The 17,854-nt window shown below is 35.1% G+C and overlaps 2 protein-coding genes across 3 annotated transcripts in view; both read right to left on the minus strand.

The window, feature by feature from the left end:
* Positions 1-1,957: 1,957 nt before the first annotated feature.
* On the minus strand, positions 1,958-10,534 carry LOC109110421 (MIF4G domain-containing protein A). The gene is made up of 6 exons (XM_042755059.1): positions 10,469-10,534; positions 10,134-10,201; positions 9,892-10,001; positions 9,545-9,700; positions 9,348-9,440; positions 1,958-2,529 (listed from the first exon to the last, which is right to left on the minus strand). The coding sequence occupies exons 2-6, from the start codon at positions 10,195-10,197 to the stop codon at positions 2,302-2,304; spliced, it is 651 nt and encodes a 216-aa protein (XP_042610993.1). The 5' UTR covers positions 10,198-10,201; positions 10,469-10,534; the 3' UTR covers positions 1,958-2,301.
* Positions 10,535-11,554: 1,020 nt separating this feature from the next.
* Positions 11,555-17,854, minus strand: part of grb2a (growth factor receptor-bound protein 2a) — a 35,487-nt gene continuing 29,187 nt past the window's right edge. Inside the window, exons 3-7 of one of the 2 annotated variants that reach the window (XR_006159633.1) lie at positions 17,620-17,717; positions 15,942-16,064; positions 15,366-15,534; positions 13,541-14,831; positions 11,555-11,600 (exon numbers count right to left, since the gene is read on the minus strand). Coding sequence is in view for 1 of the 2 variants with exons in the window: in XM_042755054.1 (XP_042610988.1) it covers positions 14,646-14,831; positions 15,366-15,534; positions 15,942-16,064; positions 17,620-17,717 (576 nt within the window). In the remaining variant the exon portion in view is untranslated. Of the gene's footprint in view, positions 11,601-12,313; positions 14,832-15,365; positions 15,535-15,941; positions 16,065-17,619; positions 17,718-17,854 lie in introns of those variants that run through there. The other variant, XM_042755054.1, reaches the window with a different exon arrangement.

A 17,854-nucleotide genomic window follows, 5' to 3' on the forward strand; every position in this document is an offset into this window, starting at 1 on the left:
TGACATGATAATTTATTATGTATATATTTATGATTAATATAAATTATAAATTAATAAATACATTTACATTTAATCATTTAGCAGACACTTTTATCCCAAGCGACTTACAAATGAGAACAATAGAAGCAATCAGACCAGCGAGAGAACAACAACAGTACAAAAACAACATGAAGAATGTCTATTACACAACAAAAACACACGTATCTATCATTATTACAATAGAAAAAAAGAAAAGAAAAGAAAACCAAAAAAAAATAAAAGAATGTTAAAAGAAAAGAAAAAGGAAAAGGAAAAGAAAAGGTAAGTGCTAGTATTAGTTGGTCAAGTGTTGGCAAAAAACGTGTGTCTTTAGATGTTTTTGAAGATGAATACAGACTCAGCTGTTCGAACTGAGATTGGGAGGTCATTCCACCAGCTGGGCACAGTCCAGGAAAAGTTCAGTGAGAGTGAGAGTGATTTTGTGCCTCTTTGGGATGGCGCCACAAGGAGCCGTTCACTTGCAGAACGCAAACTTCTGGAGGGCACGTAAGTTTGAACTAGTGAGTTTAGGTATATTGGTGCCGTGCCAGTGCTCGTCTTGTAGGCAAGCATCAGTACCTTGAATTTGATGTGAGTGGCTCCTGGTAACCGGTGTAACCTGATGAGGAGAGGAGTAACGTGAGCTTTTTGTTGGCTCATTGAAGACCACTCTGGCTGCTGCATTCTGGATCAGTTGCAGAGGCTTGATAGTACATGCAGGAAGGCCCGCCAAGAGAGAACAAGAGCTTGGACAAGAAGTTGTGTGGCTTGCTCTGACAGAAAGGGTCTGATCTTCTGAGATAGGGTCTGAAATAGAGTATAACATAAAAAATGCCTATAATCTATAATTTCTCTAGCACAATAATGCCTAAAAATATAATAATTATGCCTACTAAGCTCTGAAAATGTATTAAATTTATTAACAGACCAAGCAAATTTTAATAAAACAATAGGCCTATACCTTTAGAAGCATGGATGTGTCTGTCACTTTAAAGGTATGACTCCTGGTTGGCCGTGAATAAACCTTATTATTGCAAAGAGTAATATAAGAGTAAGTTCCTTAATGCTGCGCATCTATGGAAGGGAAGCACTAAAGAATCTAGCAAACACTTTGGAAGTGGTATCTTCTGGTATCTTCTTGGACAGGATGCTATTTATCATAGGTAATACCCTAAGTCAGATAAAATTACATTGAAAATTTCTATGACAACATGTGGACCAAAACCAAGAAACTTGGTTTAGCAGCTATTATACTTGTTCTTTTAGTAAAACTAGTCAAACTGTTACACTCTGAAATTGACATTTCACATAAATATACAGAAAAATCACTTCACATGGGCAATAAATGTAAAGTCACATATAAAATATGTGAAACAGGTGAAGCTTGTGGTTTTATAAAATTTTCATGGTGTAAATGTGTAAAAACCCATGTGATCACATTTCCACATTTGATCACCTATTGTCCACATTTTTCCACATTTGTTCACATGGTTATGTGATCACATGATTTTTACACATTTCCACCATCAAAATATTCCAAAACAATGTTTCATGTGTTCCACATATTTTTCATGTGATTTTAACATGTGAACATTCTGTAAGAGAAATGCTTATAACTTGGCAGAGAGAAAGAGTTAAACTTCTTTCTATTTATTGAATTCAAAATAGAAATATAAACAAGACCAAGTAAATGCTCTCAAATTTGCAAGGATAACTTTACAGCAGCCATCATGACTTAACATGTTTTCACACATATTGGCCCATCCAGAAATTAACAATATAGGCTTTCTTATAAATTATTACAAAATTAAGAAACTTTAACAAGGTATCCCGTCATATTAACAACACCGTTGAAGGTGAGACAAAATCCCCCTCAGACTCCAAAAACACATAACACTAAAAAAACATAAAAAAAAAAAGAAAATATACAACATATCAAATCAAAAAAAAAAAAAAAAAAAAAAATTCAAGAATTCTGCTGGTGGCTCACAGTTTTAGAGCTATTAGCGATTGCTTTTCTTATTGCATCAAGTCAATATCCAGTGCAGATTCATAATGCTGAATTCACAAGAGAACACCAAAAACTGAACATTCTGCTAAACTCAAACACTGAACACAACACATGCAAATGCATGAACACAAGCTCTTCCATAATTCTCCGCATTATTATTACATGGGATTTCCACTTCTTTCTCCCATGAAGTACTGTTCAGACCTGCTGCAAACATTGAATGCTTGAAATCTTAATGCTAACAAGGAACATCATTCTCTTCTCAGTGCACCTCAGTCAACTACTTCACTGTAGTAGTACTTGTGCGCAGTGTCAGTGAGGGTCCAGCCACTGGCCCTGAACTCCAAGATCTCCAGGAGCAAGAGCCTAGTCATGGAGCTGAGGTCTTCCTGAAGGAGAAAACCATCCCGTAGCAAGTAAAAAAGCTGGTTCATGCGCCGGGAGTTTGTTTGCTCCAGCTGCTCGCCAACACGATGGAGCTGTACAACCAGGCAGTCCACCTGTTAGAAACACAAAGGAAATTCTTGTATTTAGCTGTTGTCATGAATGCAAAATACTGGAATGTGTTAAAATTGTCTTTTACTGCATCCGAAATCATTAACTGTCTGAGTAGGTGCTACAAGCGACAATCCGGACATTTGCATATGGATGTCAATAAGTAATTGTTAATTAATTAATCACCTTTAATAATGTAATTGATTAGGCTTATCTATTGTTGATTCAATTTCAGCACAAAACCGAGATGTCAAAGTACAACAAGACAATAAGAACTTTATTTTGTCATCATTTCAAGTGATGTTACTCTGCCTCTCTATTCCTAGAGTTTTAAATGGGGTCATGAACTGAGAAACCAAAATTCCCTTGATCTTTTGACATAAGAGGTCATTGTACTATACAAATATCTTGTAAGTTTCATAACTCAAAATTAAAACCAGCTTATATTGAAGGCAGTCTGCCAAAACGACAGCTTTTGGAATGCTCTACTTTATGACGTAATGGTGTGGATAGACACTGCCTCCGCAGAAGATCATCAACACCTGCTTTGATATCACTGCCCGTTTAGCAAAGTTGTGGAAAAACAGTCTTTCCATTGCCTTCCTTCTGATCCCCACGTTATGAAAGAGTGAATGAACTTTATTTTTAATGAAGATCCAGTCAGTAAGAACTCGGTCCTTTGTTCTCTTCGTTTTACTGTGGATTCATTTACAAACAAGGCACAATTCAACGCAGGGTTTTCAAAAAGATAGAAACTAAGGCCCTGTCCCAAATGGCAACCTAAACCCTCACAGTCTTCCTCAGAGTCTGCACTTTCATGACATAATGCTGCTTTGACTGCCGGTAGAAGTCGGCTGTGTAGCTCGCAGGCTTGCAAGCTCAGCAGAAGTGTGCATCGAGGGCGCATAGCTGAGGTCGCAAAGGCGGTGCTCGCGAGCACCCTTCTCAACACTAAAATGACAAATGGGACACCCTACGGTCTCATGGACTTAACGGACATGCGCACGCATCGGCCATTGTAAGTCCTCAAGACTGAAAGTGCACATGAAGTGTGCCATTTGGGACAGGGCCTAAAAGACATGCTGTACCGACTATATTGGATCCGACTGTAACGTTGCAACAAAAGTGTGAGTGACATTCACAACTATTTTTCACAACTATTCACAACTATTTAACATTCACAACTATTAGCCAATGGAAGCAGTGTGCCTTTACTTCTGAGTCTACAATTCGCCACGCCTATTCAAACAGAGCGTTCTGAAGAGGATGTTTAAAAACAGAACAGAAAATAGCTTATTTATTAAATTATGATGTTTTTTTTAATGTAAAAATCATAATATTATAAGTGGACTAGGGATATCAAATTTTCATGTTGCGATTAATTGCTAATGCTTTTATCATGGTATTATCATGGTATTGAAATTTAGTTTAAAAAAAGTGGTTATAATACAGTATAACAGGTCTAACTTTTTTCTTATAGCAAAAATAACTGAATATTTAAATACAATAAAGCAATACAGAAAAATATATAAAGTTATCCGTTTTACACAGATTAAAGTGCAAAAGAACTATAAAGACCAATAGGTATCACTTTACAATAAGACCTCATAAGTTAACCTTAGATAATGCATCAACATTCACAATGAGCAATAGCTACATTTGCTACAGAAGTTATTAATCTTTGTTAAAAAATACAAGTCTTAGTTCATGTTAGCTCATTAAATAAACGCTGCAACTTTCGATTTTAAACACGTGTTATTAAATATTGGAATACCTAAGATTAATTCAGAAGAACTTTTCATTGGCAGTTTGTGTTAACTAACGAATAAACTAATGTTAACTAATGAAGCCCTAATGTAAAGTGTGAACGAACAATAAAGAATCAAAACACTTTCAAACAATATCTAGGCCTAGGGCATGTTGTAGTCCAGATTAAAATGTAAAAAAAGTCTGAAAATGAATAGCCTATTAAGTCTAAATATTTAAGTATTTGGCGCTGTGATGAACACCATAGCAAATCCAAAAATCTGAATGGCTATTTATATCTATTTTAATACGTTTTAGAAAGTAGCTTGCTTTATGGGATTTCCAGGGTAACGGCTGCATTTTCTGCAGTTTAGCGCCATCTGCTGTCAGATGAATAAATGTGCTTTCATTCAGGGCATCTCTCGTGTTCCCCCATGTGCTTCTCATGCGTGCTTGTTTACATCAGAGCGCACACGCTCTTTCAAGCAGCATACAGCGGTGTTGTGCATTTTGACCAGTTGATGGGAAAAGTATTCTTAAAATGCATCCCAAATTCTGAATAATTTGTAATGAATAATAATTCACGGTATTTAGAAGTGCCCATGATAACAGTATCGTGCATGTTCATTACCGTGATATATCACATTACCGAATATGGCACATGTTGTACAAAACAAAAAACAAAGGCAGTTCATGACCCTTTTAAATATCTGTTCAAATCTTAAAAGTTTTTTTAGTTTATTCCAACCTTAATTATTAAAGGTTGGAATCAATCTTGATATTTATGCTCATGTTCAGATAAGCAGGAGAAATATTTACCTCACAATGTGTACCATTGAGATTGTTGCTACTATTTGGATATATTTGGATTTCTCCACAAGCATTTATGCAGTATTCATATAAACGATTAGTTGATCATTAATGGTAGTGAAAATCGATTATTAATATTCCTGAAAATTTCCATCCAATTTGCTTGCTGGAATTACAGCAGCAATTACCAGGCCTTTGGCTCTCTTTGCAGGCATTTGTAATAACATGTAATGTTCAAAAAAAAAAAAAAAAAAAAAAAAGACACCATCACAACATTTGTAATGGTTTTAATGGTTATAATGGAACTTGTATTGGTTTTAATGGATACTGTAATGAACCCTGTTGGTCTCTATTGGTAATTGGTCACCTTCTATTGGTGGCTTGTTAAAACAAATAAATCCTAATGGAATATGTCCCAAAACACACTACAGAAAACCATTTTAATGGTTTTAATGGTAAAAAGTTGATGGTTTGTATTGTTTGTAATGGAATTTGTTATTTTTCTTTGATTCATTTGTGAATAAAGCCACGGTAACTGCAAACTAACCATGGTTTTGTTACTTCAATAATAATTTACAAAGAAGTATTAAAGGGTTAGTTCACCCAAAAAATGAAAATTAGACCATAAATTACTCACCTCTCAAGGCATCCTAGGTGTATGTGACTTCTTTCAGACAAATCCAGTTGGAGTTATATCAAAAACTGTCTTTGATCTTTCAAGCTGTTAAATGGCACTCAGCAGGTGTTGCAGTCCAAAAGAAGTGAAATAAAAAGCACCAATTCCTCATTGTCTATGGTGGTTACAGCCCTGATTCAAAACGTAATCATCACTTTAATCTAGCTTGGACCAACAGTTGTACATGGAAACAGCTCAGGATGACGTATGAGGTCGGCGTTGCCTTGTGAGTCTCGTGAAAACCAACGTTTGTTAACAGGAACAAAGGAAGCAAAATTTCCTTACTTTAGCAAAGGAAAACAAGTCTCCTCTTGGCTTATATCGAAATCCTTCGACATTCTTTACAAATCCTTGTTTTGTATTTCTAATTAGTGACCGTTGTTTTGTTCTGATCTCTCCCCTGAGCTTCAGCGTTCGTCACTTCTGAGTGGCGCATGCACAAAGCCAACCTCATACGTCATCCACTCAGAGATGCTTCCTTGTACAAAAGTGAGCGCAAGCTAGATTAAACTGATTATTATGTTTTAAATATGGTTATTTGTATGAATGCATCAATTCGCTACATGAGGCCTTTATTCACTCCCCAGAGCCGTGTGAGACAATTTTTTTTTAAGGATGGGCGCTTTTTATTTCACTTCTTTTGATCTGATGCACTGCAACACCTGCTGAGTGCCATTAAATAGCTTGAAAGATCAAAGACAATTTTTAATATAACGCCAACTGGATTCGTCTGAAAAAAAGAAAGTCATATACACCTAGGATGACTTGGTTGAAAACTCTGAGAGAACATTAGATGAGTTGGTGGTGGTGAAATTAAAACATGTTATTAACCTCGACACCCAAAAAAATTTCACAGGGTTATGAATGTACCTGAAAGTGACACACAGGCTTTGTTTTCATCATCTTTTTTTGTTCTTTTCTCAGCGGTGGATTGCTGATGTCTTTTTACGGGCATAGTTGTCCATCAATTATGATAATTTGAATTCAGGTGAGGTGCGAGTGGTCGCGGATTCAGAAATGGCGCGTCATGTTTTTATTTTTTGAGCAACTGGGATGGTGCCCTACGCAAACTGCCTACTCTGTGTATTGGGAGCGGCAGTACTGAACCTACAGCATAAAATCTATAAAGCATTCGACAATATACATTTGAAACAAGGTTAAGGTTCCAATGCAGCAGACAGGGGTGCCTTAAGATAACCAGATGCCCCTGGGCTACAGCATTACAGTAGGCCCCTCTACCCCAGAAAATCTCTTTTTTTAAGCTTTCTGACAATTATGCATGTCCAATTGTGATTTTTTTTTTCTTGTTAATATGCCAGTTAACATTCACAACACTGGTTCTGCATAAAATGTGAATATATGTGAATATGCAAATTCACTCTTTACCACAAGGTGGCGCTTATGGAACATCAGAATTATAGCCATTACATTAAGTAATGGGTGTTATATGAAAAGAAAATGCCATCAAAACTTTCCTGGCTAAAATGTGAGTTTACAGGTATGATTTAAACACCATAAAAATCACACCAAATATTCATTATTCATAATCAGTAGATCGAAAAACACGGCATATTGGCATAAATGTGGGCTGTTTGGTGATTACTAACAGCATTTTTATTTGGAAACATGCTGTACTCACGTTTAATTTATTAAATCACAGCCATATACAGTGATAATGATCACATTTAAGTAATAGGATGATTCCTATTTTTCCATCCTCTGATTTAAAATTGAGACTTTGAAGCAGCACCTCTGATGGAACACAGTGAATAAATCTAAAACCTTCAGCTGAGCTGACACAGATTACATCCATGCAAGTAACTGAACTCGCACTGTATGACATTACAGATTGTTGTCCGGTCCAGTTCCTTTCACACAGCAGTTTTGTTTCTTGTTAATCTGCACGTTAACATAAAGACACTCTCGTGTCGGGCTTCTTTACTAGCGCATACATTGTGCATTCTGCTTACAGTATATAGCCGCGGTCACACTGGACTTTGAGCATGCAAAATTGTTTCGCATGCTGCAATGGTCGTGATATGACGTCACGCTGTGCACTGTCTTTTTAAAAACTTAGATTCAACACATAACAAATTATAATACATCTAAAATGTTAAAACATACAATCTTCTCCACTTTCCTGCAGCGCTGCAGTTTTAAATTTATGTTCTTTTAATTCGGATAGGAGGTCATGCTGTGACATATTGATCTGCCGTTGGTCACACTGTGTCACGTGACGCGAATTCGCAGGCCAGAGTTCACCAAGATTGAGCTTTGGAATGCAGCAAAATGTGAAACGTATATCAAGAGCTTGCGTTTCCGGTCTGACGAAAAGTGCAGCAAAGAGTATAGAAGACCAAGAGGCGAAACTCTGATGCTTTTTGGGTAACAGCCACTAGGTGGCGCTTCAGGAGCGCGACCACCATTTTGGGGCGAAGATTCCAACTGAATAACAGCACATACACAGAAACAGACAGAATAACAATGAAAGAGAGGTCAAAGTGGAATAAAATAACGCAATGTTGGGTAATCCACTGCAAAAACTCAGTGTGACAATAAAAATCTTGCCTTTCATCGTTTATTATGGTAATTATTCACAAAAGTGTCAAAATATTGTGTTTTGAAGTGGGATGTAGCGCTGTGTTATGCACCCGCTAACTTTAACCGTTTATAGTCTAGTAGTATACTTAAATCCTAACTGCAGGTCCTAGCCATAGAAACCATAATAATGATTTATTTGGATATGACACTAAGTAATGAGCTTATGCAACCTTATACATTTACAACTACTTACTATATTATTATTTACTATTACTCCACTAGGTCTGAAATATATATTGTACGTAACAAACCACAAAAACAAACAACAAAAACAATAACATAAATTAGAACATGATGCATTGCTGTGTCTCTGTCATAATTAAATAATTAAACAATTTTGGAGAGTGTGGCTGTACGTGTGTGTGTGTTTACATACAAAAAGTATTTTTTTGTTTACAGTCTTTCTTTAACAGACATTAATAAAAGAAAATACTGCAAAAACAGTTTACTGTCAAGCTGTTATATTCCTGTTATATATTTATTGTCCAACATTCATAATTGTTCTGTCATTAATTTAATTTCATATGTTGGTATTAATTGAGTGTTTATAATGCCAACACTTGAACTTGAAATATTTTCAACTGAAACTGACATGGTTTCTAGAAAGCAAAAGGTTTTGTGAAAAAAGGGAAGACTTTAAAATAAAGTCTGTAAAATAAACTGTTAAAAAGATTTGAGATCACTAGTCTAGTGATTGTACGTTATTGTTGTCATCGTTCAGGCTGTATTTCAGATTTAATGTACATTTTTTTTAAACAAAGCAGCTGATATTTGCCATAGCGACAGCAAGAAGCTAGTGGACTGTCGAGCCACTTTGACCCCAAAATTAATTATAATTTCCCTGCAGCCAGTGGGCCCCCTTTCCAGTGAAGGCCCCTGGGCTTCAGCTCCTTGAAGCCTGTGCTTTAATGCACCCCTGGCAGCAGACATTCAAAAATTCTTCCCAAAGTGAAATTTACCTCCAATTATTGGTGTTAAAATACATCTTACCTCTTCCTCATTGATCAAGGCATCTGGCTTAGCCAACCTATAGAGGCAGTCATATACTGGATCCACAAGGGCCACGAGAGGAGCATTGTTCACCTAAAAATAAAACATCATATAAGCAAGTCTAAAACCTTGTGGAGGAAAAATAAATAAATAAATAAAAATAATTCAAAATCCTACTAAAGAGTGAGATCTTTTACCTTGATGTAATCAAATATGCTGCAGATAAATGTGACCAAACACACCCACTCCTGCACCGAGCGGTTTCGCGTCTCCTCTCTGGCAGTGAACTCTTGCTGCAGACGTGTCAACAGATTTCGCCTGAATACACTGGTTGCAGCTTTCTGAGCTTCTGCCTGTTAAGAGCAAAATATTATTTACCATGTAATAAAATAATAATAAAAAAGTTTCAATAGAGGCTGATTTCACACCGTGTGTGTTTTGTAGACAGCAGTAGCAACAACAACAACAACAACAACAAAGATGTAGGTTCATGAAAACATCTTTATGTTTTGACTAGGTCACAAATGAGCAACATAAGACTTACCTGAACTACAGCATAACACATGCGGCCAGCATCTTTACAGAATGAAATGTCTTTCAATGACTGGTCTACAATTGCGTTAGTCAGCTTCTCCAAATCAACTGACTTGGGATCTGTGAAGAAGCGGTGTAAAACAAACGATTTGTTATTTTTAAATGCTTAGCCTACAGACCTAAGCTAATGGTATATTACTTCAAAATGCATTTTAATGAAATATAAAAAGAAGTCAGATTAAGTTTACGTACCGTCAATCGCTTTATGAAACATAGTCTGAGTTACAACATCAAGAGCTGTCCAAGCTGAATCCATGGTGCTCAGAATTAGAAAAAAATATAAGGTAATCAGGAGAGGGATACCATCACAGACAAGCGATGAAAAAATGTATTTATTTAACAAATAAATATAAAATCACTTGCACTGCACGACAACAAAACACAATATGACATGGTTCGCTCGCATGCATTGGTCATCTTGCTGATTTTTGGCAGTTTTCAACTTAGCACAAATTGTAGCTTCGTTAAAAAGACGAATTTATGTCAAAACATTACGAAATGACACATTTGTAAGATCACTCTCTTACTTCAAACGATGCACGGGGAATGCTCGCGCTTGTTTGATTCGTTTCCTGATGGCGTGGGACTGGCCAGTGCGCATGCGCTTTTACGCATGCATCCGAATTCCATTATTTTGGTGGATTTCAGCACTTACATTATTATCCTATTATAATGCTCTTCAAATCACGAACTAATACAAACTAATACAACTAATGTGTATTCGAGTATAATTAAATATTTGCACAATTTCTGTAAACTGTTTATATCACAATTTTACTGGTTATCTGTATACAGTTCTTAAAAAAATAAAATAAAAATAAAAACCTTTATTTTGCAAGATGTCACTAGGGGGCGACAAAATAACAAGTATGAGAAGTATAACTAGAAGTTGTTGATGGAACCGAGACAAGAGAAAAAGTGTCTGTCGGAATTGTCATAACGTTATAACAGAATTGAAAATGCATGAACATGCTACTGTCAAGTCAAGTCAAGTCAAGTCACCTTTATTTATATAGCGCTTTAAACAAAAAAGATTGCCTCAAAGCAACTGGACAACATTAATTAGGAAAACAGTGTGTCACTGTGTGTTTATATGATTTACATGTTGCTCACAAAACATTCTTTTATATGAACAGAGTTGTCAGTGAAAGATTTAACTGAGAAGAGAGTTCTGTAGTAGGTATAATCTCTTTTTGTCAACCCAAAAATAACTGTAGTAGAGGTATCCAGGGGCGATTCTAGGATTTTCATTGAGGGTATAATATATAGAGTAGTCAACATTTGAAGTGGATCAAAACCTTTCATCAAATTTGTCCTAAAACCAAAATAATACCCGTTCTTGTCTTAAGACAACTTTGATGAACTTTTTTGATCCATTAAAATGTTTACTGTGTGTGTGTGTGTGTGTGTGTGTGTGTGTGTGTGTGTTTGTGTATATATATATATATATATATATACACACATACACTTTTATATATATACGTATAAAAACGTTTGACTAATAGGGTTGGTATACTAAACTTGTATGCCAAAAAGTGCTGTATTCCACTGTATTGCATAAGTATAACATAACTGAATAAGCCAAATACAAATTTTCATGCTCTCTCTCTCTCTCTCTCTCTCACACACACACACACACACACACACACACACACACACCTGTTTACTGTACACACACAAAATTTTACTGTCTGCATTTCTAGTACAATCCTATTTCCTTAACTCAAGTATGCAAAAAACCTCTTTGCCACATGCACTGGAATATGTATTACATTGAAAGTTAAATTTTCAAATGAAAATGGCAACATGATTGTTTTATAAAGTATGCGTTCATATGTGCTTAATTTTCATTACAGCTGTAAATAGCCGTGGTGTGATGAGAGATGAACACAATGAAAATTTACCAGTTATGTGAAACCGATTGCTCCCCCATGATATTTTGTAAATGGTATTTATAACCATCTATATAGCTATAGCCCCCCTAAAATTGGCCTAGCGATGCCCATGGAACTATCTGACACTCATTCAAGTAAATAAATAAATAAATAATAAAAAGCATTCACACTACTATTTTTATTGTTTTCATCTGAATTCTGCTTATATTGTAAACACAATTTTTTTTATTTTATCTGAGATACCTGACGTAGAAATAATGTAATGTAAAAAACACAGGACATAATAAACATGAAACAAACACACAGAAAAAAAAACAAACACACACACACACGCACAAAACAAAAACACACACACACACACGCGCGCACAAATGAACACTTAAGAGGGGTAAATGTTATGAAATGTATTTCGCTCATAATCTACAATGTGCAGGTGTACATGAAACTGCACTATTCAGACAGCAAACGGAGGCCATGTATATTTCTATTGTTGAGGTTTACTGCAGCTGATGAAATGGTTTAGTATCAACATAATACATTATTCCATTATGACAGATATACACATCTCATTTCTAAGTGTACAAGCAACACAACTAATCATACATCAAACATTAAAAAAACTGAATTTGAAGAAAAATTACCTTGACAATTACAAAGAAACTGAACGACTACAAGTCTTTGATGTATATTAGCTTTCCAATTTTAAGATAAAAAAACAATTCAGCATTCAAAAGTGGCTTACAGATGCATACACTTGATTGTTTTCTTGTAGTAAACCAGGGCCACATAAAGAAAAAACTCAAACTCAAAAACAGAAACAAAAATAAACATCCTCAAATGACATCATGAACATTATACAGCCCTCAGCTACAAAAATAGGCATCTAATGCCCCTGTAAAGTGTGGTAAGGAACTTTAATGACATTACAACTTTCATGACATTACAACAAAATTCCTACCATCTGAGCAAGTCCAGCCCTTTGTCAGCACAGTTATATGGCATCATTCTAGATGGCACAAAGTCTAGATCAGTGAATTTTGTTCACTACTAAGCAGATATATCAAACATTTGATATTCACACACAAAAAAGATCTGTACAAGTGCACTGGGAATTTTCACTGGAAATATCTTTATTCTGTTTAATTTATTCAGGAATAATCTAGAGTAACCACCATACTCTATGAAAATCCCCAAAAGAATCATATACCGAGTACCATTTTAAAGGGCTTCATTAAATGCTCCAAATGTGTTACATTTGATCACTGATCTGCTACAGAGGCTTTGGCACCATTACATTACTTTCAAGCTATTTTGATTTAAAGGGACAGTTTACCCAAAAATAACAATTTTGGCATCACCTTCATGATGTTCCAAACCTGCAACACAAATACCAATATTCTGAACACATTTTGAATATTTCTTCTACACACAAAAAATTGTACACATGTGGAACAAATGAGGATGAGTACTGTACATAATGTACTCATAAATGTGTCCTCTTTTTCTCAGACATGTCCTGGCTGGGATTTAGGGGTTGCCTAAATTGTCCAGGTTACAGGTGTGTTTGGCTTGAAGAGACGCTGCGCAGACTGATCTGTGTTTTACATAAAAGTACCATGAGAGCATAAGTACCATAGAGAGCAGATGCTCAGCATGCTGTCAAATCACTCTCATGGTACTTTGTTCTCTCTCTCACACACACACACACACACACACACACACACACACACACACACACACACACACACACACACATATATGTAGATGGCTCATTAGCAACTGTTTCCATGGATCGCTATATGCAAGCCGTCTGCCATATTGTAATGGTCAACTTGACGTCATTCATCATAGTAATCAATGAATAATCAAAGATGCCACAATCCTGCACAGCCGATGGTCTGCGAACCCATAGTATGGTGAATTATGTCAAGTTGACGTTACAAGATGGCGAACGCTTCTAAGTGCTTGGAGCGGTCGAATGGGGCAGCTTTACACATCTATGTTCACACACCGATCGGTCCACACAACTTCAAGCCAAACACACATTTTGCACACCAAACACACATTCCAATCACGGCATGTGAGAAGGTGGGATCTACAGAGAACGGTCAAATAAATGCACATCTTAGACAATTTAGAAATCCCGGCCAGGACATGTCCAGGAAAAAGAGGATGCATGGTCACCCTAACATAATGACAGAATTTTCATTTTTGGGTGACCTATCCCTTTAAGAAAAAAAGATGACTACATGTAAGTTAATTTGACTATGGTATGGAAATAAAATTATATGGCATGATGAAATTATGCTTGACAATCCCACACCAAATAACATGGTAACACTACTTCTGGAAAGATGACAAAAGATGAATACAAAAATCAAGCATGAAAAATGCGTGATGGATTTGAACAATACAAATCAAACATAACATGGTGTTTAAAATGAATCTTGGTGCAAAATTGTACCAGTATTGTGATTGTGATATTGTAAATTTCCTTCACACAAAAAATAAAATTTTTAGTTAGTACAGCTGATGTCATATAACATGAAATAAAGTTGCATATAAAGCAAAGCTGATGTAAAACAGTACATGAACGAAATATCAGTCTGGAGCATTTTTCCTCACATAGCCAATAGTGCTTCTTAAAATGTCAACCACTCCAAACAGCACAGTCTTTATTTTTCCAGCCAATCGACATCAACGTCACCAATTGAGCCTTTTCTCTCCATCACTCTGTGGTTTCTGTTTCCATGGCAACCCAGCTCGATGTCCACAGGTGCTTTAAGCAAGCAAACATTTTCTCTGCAAGTTACATGTTTTGATTGACAGGTGTGACATAATTGCGAGGGAACATTCCGGTCTGTCCGTGACAAGCCCCCTTCCACCAATTAGGATCCGAGTTGTCCAGGACCTGGATAAAATCTCCACGCCTGAAACCCAGCTCTCCATCCTCTTGAGGGTCAAAGTCAAACAAAGCTTGAACATATGTAGAATGCTGTGGAACAAAAGTAGAATGTTGAAAATTATGACAATATTGCCTTGAATGTGGCTTATGTCTGGCTGTATATACTGTGTGTGTGTGTGTGTGTGTGTGTGTATATATATATATATATAGTTTTTACCTTCAGAAAATGTAGTCAATCTCAAGAAGCTAAATATATATTTATTTAAACATTTAAGCTCTTACTCCTTAGAGCATAGAAAGCTCAAATGTTGGTTTCAAGTAATTAATAAATTTACTATATATATATATATAAAATTTCACCATAAAATATTTGATACTTTCTTCTTAAAAAAGTGGAATGCTGTTATATACACACGCACACACACACACACACACACACACACACACACACACACGCACACACACACGCACACACACACACACACACACACACAATTTTAATTGTTGGATATAGTCGAAAAGGTGGGACAGAAATATGGCATTTGTGCATTTAATGTTTTAAAAATGGGACACCAAAGTGTAACACAGTATTTGTGAAATGTTTCAGCACTGATTCAGTCCTACCTGTGGTACCTGTTCAATGTCCCTGAGGAAAATGGGCTGATTCCTGGACACAGAAGTGGACCGATGATAATCCACTAAAGAGTTTAATGAGTTAAATTTGACCACCCACAAGAAGTATTTTCCTGCTCCATCCCGTAAGACTTTGAAGTGCTGGACATCATTCCCAAATCTACAGGAAAGGGAAAAAAACAGTGTTTAGAAAATTACATAATAGCCGGCTGCATTTATAACACTTGGATATTGCAATTATAGTAAAGAACTCTGCACTGTTCAGTTTATCATGAACCCTAAGGTTTGCAGCTATCTGTGGAGAACTATTTGAATGATTCAGACAGTGCTGGCCTAGTTTAGAAACCACACAAAAAGAATTTGCAATGACACATAAATAAAGTGCTGAGAACGGCCATATTTTGTGCTGCATTGAATCAATTATTCATTGACATGCCCCTATTTACAAGAACAGATTCAATTACTGTATCAAAATTTCAAAAGCAGCAGCCTGTGTTAGTGTTCATTATACAAACTGGCAAAACAGAATAGAATAGAATAGAATAGAATAGAATGACAAATACATACTTGACAGACAGCGAGAAGTCTCCAGGTGCACTCTCACTCTCTCTAATGAGAAAAGCTCCATCGTGTCTCTGTTTATTTAACATTTCTTCTGCCTTTGCACGGGGAATCTTCCCATAAAACCAGCTGCGTGTACAGAACAAATCCAAAAGCAGTAGTTTAGATACTGTGTAGAATGCACTGAGCACATTCGAATTATGAGAATGCAAAGCAGCTATGAGACTGGGAAACTTATGTAATATAATGTGTCCGTGGGTCTGTTGGATGGACAGTAGTTGAACTTATGTATTAGAAATACAGAGTGTTTATTTGATTGTATATTAGTATACTGTATATAAGAAAGGTATTTTTTCTAAAAGAGGCATGGACTCATAACTAAATCGGTTCTAAATCGGACATTACATTGACGTTATGTAACAATAGCTGCAAAGTTTGGCATACTGAACAAAAAGAACGACCTAAAACAGAAAAAAATACAACAATGTATTTTTAAATATGCTTTATTGCATTACTTTCCTCCATTTACTAACATGGAGGAAATGCAATGTACTGTTCACCCAAGCATGACAATATTGCTATGCTGTTCCAAACCCACTTGGAAGACTTTCATTCAATATTTTTTATGAAAACTGAGAGATTTCTGGCCCTTCATTGTCCATTACACCAATATAGTGATGTTTTTTTGCTTGAGGAATTGAAAACAAACCTCACTCAATCTTGTTTGACAAGTGAGAACCAACCTCACTGGTCAAGCAAGTATGGATGAGCTTCTGGAAAAAACTTGATTAAATCTGTTCATTATATAAAATAACTGTCTTTTCAGACTACTTGGATTAAAACACTTGATTCACACAGATTACTTTAATGCTGGATTTATATATTTGTTTATTTATTTGATTTGTGTTTTAAAAGTGAGCAAAAGTCTTATGGGTTTGGAGTGACAGGAGAGTAATTGATAATTAAAAAAATGTAAAAAAAAAAATATATATATATATATTAGTGCTTTCAAACAATTAATCACATCCAAAATAAAAGATTTTGTATATGTGTGTGTACTGTGTATATTTATTATGCATATATAAAGACACACTTGCATGCATATATTTAAGGAAAAATGTTGTTTATAAATTAAATATATTTTTTTATATTTTATATGATATAATTATATGAATCTAAATATATACAAGTAAATACATGTAAATATTTTAAAAAATATATGCTGTAAGTGTGTGTCTTTATATATACATAATAAATATACACAGTACACACACACACACATATATATTATGTAAACAAAAACTTTTATATTGGGATGCGATAAATCACGATTAATGATTTGACAGCACCGATATATATATATATATATATATATATATATATATATATATATATATATATATATATATATATACGGTATATATATATATATATATATAATATATATATATAAAATATATATATACCGTATATATATATATATATATATATATATATATATATATATACCCGTATATATATATATAAAAATACATATAAATATATATATACATACATATATATATATATATATATACGTATATATATATATATATATATATATATATATATATATATATATATATATATATATATATATATATATATATATAGTTTTTTTGTAACTAAAAGAGCAAATACTTACGGGTGTGGCTTCATTTCTATGTAATTTTTAGGGATGAATCCTTCTTTTCCATTGAGTTCTGCCTTGTACCAGTTCTGGTCACATTCTTCATTTAAAATCTGATGGGAAAACAAAAGACACTTTAAAACTTGACCAGGATGGTGTCACTACACAGTGTTCACACAGTAAACCTCCAATCAGCCCACTTATCTCAGAACACAGAGAACCTAAAGAGCCAATCGTATCACTGGCTGTG

The sequence above is a fragment of the Cyprinus carpio genome, unplaced genomic scaffold, assembly GCF_018340385.1.
Source record: "Cyprinus carpio isolate SPL01 unplaced genomic scaffold, ASM1834038v1 S000006629, whole genome shotgun sequence".
Classification (NCBI taxonomy): domain Eukaryota; kingdom Metazoa; phylum Chordata; class Actinopteri; order Cypriniformes; family Cyprinidae; genus Cyprinus; species Cyprinus carpio.

Excerpts from the sequence above, each read along its gene's own strand:
- LOC109110421 (XM_042755059.1), bottom strand. The coding sequence starts at position 10,197 with ATGGATTCAGCTTGGACAGCTCTTGATGTTGTAACTCAGACTATGTTT. Across the intron at positions 9,441-9,544 it reads GCATATTTGATTACATCAAG|GTGAACAATGCTCCTCTCGT; the intron begins GTAAAAGATCTC and ends TTTTATTTTTAG. Across the intron at positions 2,530-9,347 it reads CCTTGATCAATGAGGAAGAG|GTGGACTGCCTGGTTGTACA; the intron begins GTAAGATGTATT and ends TGTTTCTAACAG.